Genomic DNA, 1,979 nt, shown 5'->3' on the forward strand with positions numbered 1-1,979 from the left:
TCGGCCTCCCAAAGTGCTGGGATTACAGGCGTGAGCCACCGCGCCCAGCCCAGCATTTTCTTTTACTATCGCAAATGGTAAAATTCTTTGACTATTTACACTGGCAGTGACAATGATTATTAATACAGAGAAGGACGACTGTTGGTGCGAAGCTGCCAGCCAATGGTCACTAATGCAGATGTCCAAACGGTGGGAGACGGAAACAATGTCTTATGAAAATAATTTAACTCTGCAGACTGCCAGAAAGGGTCTGGAATATCCCCAGGCGGTCTCTGGACCATACCAAGAACTGCTGCTATAAATATTTCTGCCACCATTAGTTAAAGAAATATTCACCGTTCAAAAGGACGTTTTTATACATGATTGCAGCATTTTTTTTTTTTAAATCACAATTTAAATTTACAAAGTACTTGATGGATAGCTTTGAAAACTCAGTCCTCATTACGGCAATATGTAGAATCATTTCTGCTTCATAGAACCATTCATCTAATACAGGGGTCAGCAAACCATGGGCCAAATCCAGGCCACTGCCTGTTTTCACAAATAAAGTTTTATTAGAACACAGACACACCCATCATTCACGTACGGTGTCTGGCTGCAAAGGGAGCTGAGTGGATATTAACAGGAATCGTCTGGCCCACAAAACCAAAAATATTTACTATCTAGTGCTTTATGCAAGTTTGCCACACGCTGCGCGAATAGAAAACCCAGTGGGTTGACATGACAAAAACATTGCTGCAAAATTTGGATTAAGATAATGCAAAAGGGAAAGCCTTTAGTTTTTCTTCGGAGACTATATCCTCACACAAAAACTAAGTGAAACTAAGTCAGCGAAAAGACAAGTATTGAACTGTGGTGCCATTTCACACGGCAGTGGGTCTTACCAGAAGGTTTGTTTGGCTGTCTGAATGACACTGGCAGACATCTCCACATCGATGTAGTCATAGTGCAGGGCCCCTGGGTCTGTGGACGACCCCGTCTCTGCGAGTAAAATCCCAATCCACCTGCCCATGTCCTCAGAGGAAGATGCCTGTGGAAGTGGGAAAAAAGGTAGGCTGTATTTAACTAAAGATTTTTATATTTTCGTAAATGCGTCCAAGAAAGAGACCACATAATAGGAAAGGCGATGGAACGTGATGTCCCTAAGAAGAAACGAGAAGGAAGACGCAGCCACTGGCTGAGCGATGGGATTAACGTCACATTCACAGCAGGTCTTAACTTAGGAAGCGGCATCCCAATTATACCAAAGGTGAATGAAACTCTGAGGTCCTAAAATGCCTTCCAATTATCATAGGGAAAGGCACTAGGTGTAAGACACGAAAATTAATGGGATTAATTACATTCCAGCTGAAGGAACTTGCTGAGGAACCTCTGGCGACACCGCCTGACCAGGAGAAGGAGCACGTCCCAGCTGCTGCTGCCTGACTTGGAAAGCGCGACCAAGCGCTAGGCCCTTACTGGTCTCAAACATTTTTATCCAGGAGTCCTGAGTGAGCCCCCCTACATGGGCCTGAAATGGTCATTTAGTTTCTTGATTAGATGATATAAAAAAACTAATTTCCTTTGATATCAATTGTGTTTCCATGGGGGAACGATGCTCTGAAATCACTGGGCTGCTTTGGACACACCATTTTTTAAGATGTCTCATACCTCCTCCATTTGGTCTGCTTAATTTGCAAGTCTGAAGTAGGTCTTTAAGATTATGTTCGTTCAATTTTTAAGTCATCCTTTTTTTTTGCCCCCCTCTGAGACAAGGTCTCGCTCTGTCACCCAGGCTGGAGTGCAGTGGTATGATCATAGCTCACGGCAACCTCCAACTCCTGGGCTCAAGCAATCCTCCTGCCTAAGCCTCCCAAGCAGCTGGGACTACAGGTGCGCACCACCAAGCCCAGCCAATTTTTTTTATTTTTTATTTGTAGAGACAGGGCCTCGCCATCTTGCCCAGGCTGGTCTCGAACTCCCGGGCTCAAGCAATTCTC

The 1,979-nt window shown here is 44.5% G+C and overlaps 1 protein-coding gene across 2 annotated transcripts in view; it reads right to left on the bottom strand.

The window, feature by feature from the left end:
• AFAP1 (actin filament associated protein 1) overlaps positions 1-1,979 on the bottom strand; it is a 137,083-nt gene that overhangs the window by 50,675 nt on the left and 84,429 nt on the right. For both annotated transcript variants that reach the window (XM_012002172.1, XM_012002171.1), the window contains one exon: positions 885-1,030. In XM_012002172.1, coding sequence (XP_011857562.1) covers positions 885-1,030 — 146 coding nt within the window. The remainder of the gene's footprint in view (positions 1-884; positions 1,031-1,979) is intronic.

The sequence above is a fragment of the Mandrillus leucophaeus genome, unplaced genomic scaffold (genome assembly GCF_000951045.1).
Source record: "Mandrillus leucophaeus isolate KB7577 unplaced genomic scaffold, Mleu.le_1.0 Scaffold68, whole genome shotgun sequence".
Lineage (NCBI taxonomy): Eukaryota > Metazoa > Chordata > Mammalia > Primates > Cercopithecidae > Mandrillus > Mandrillus leucophaeus.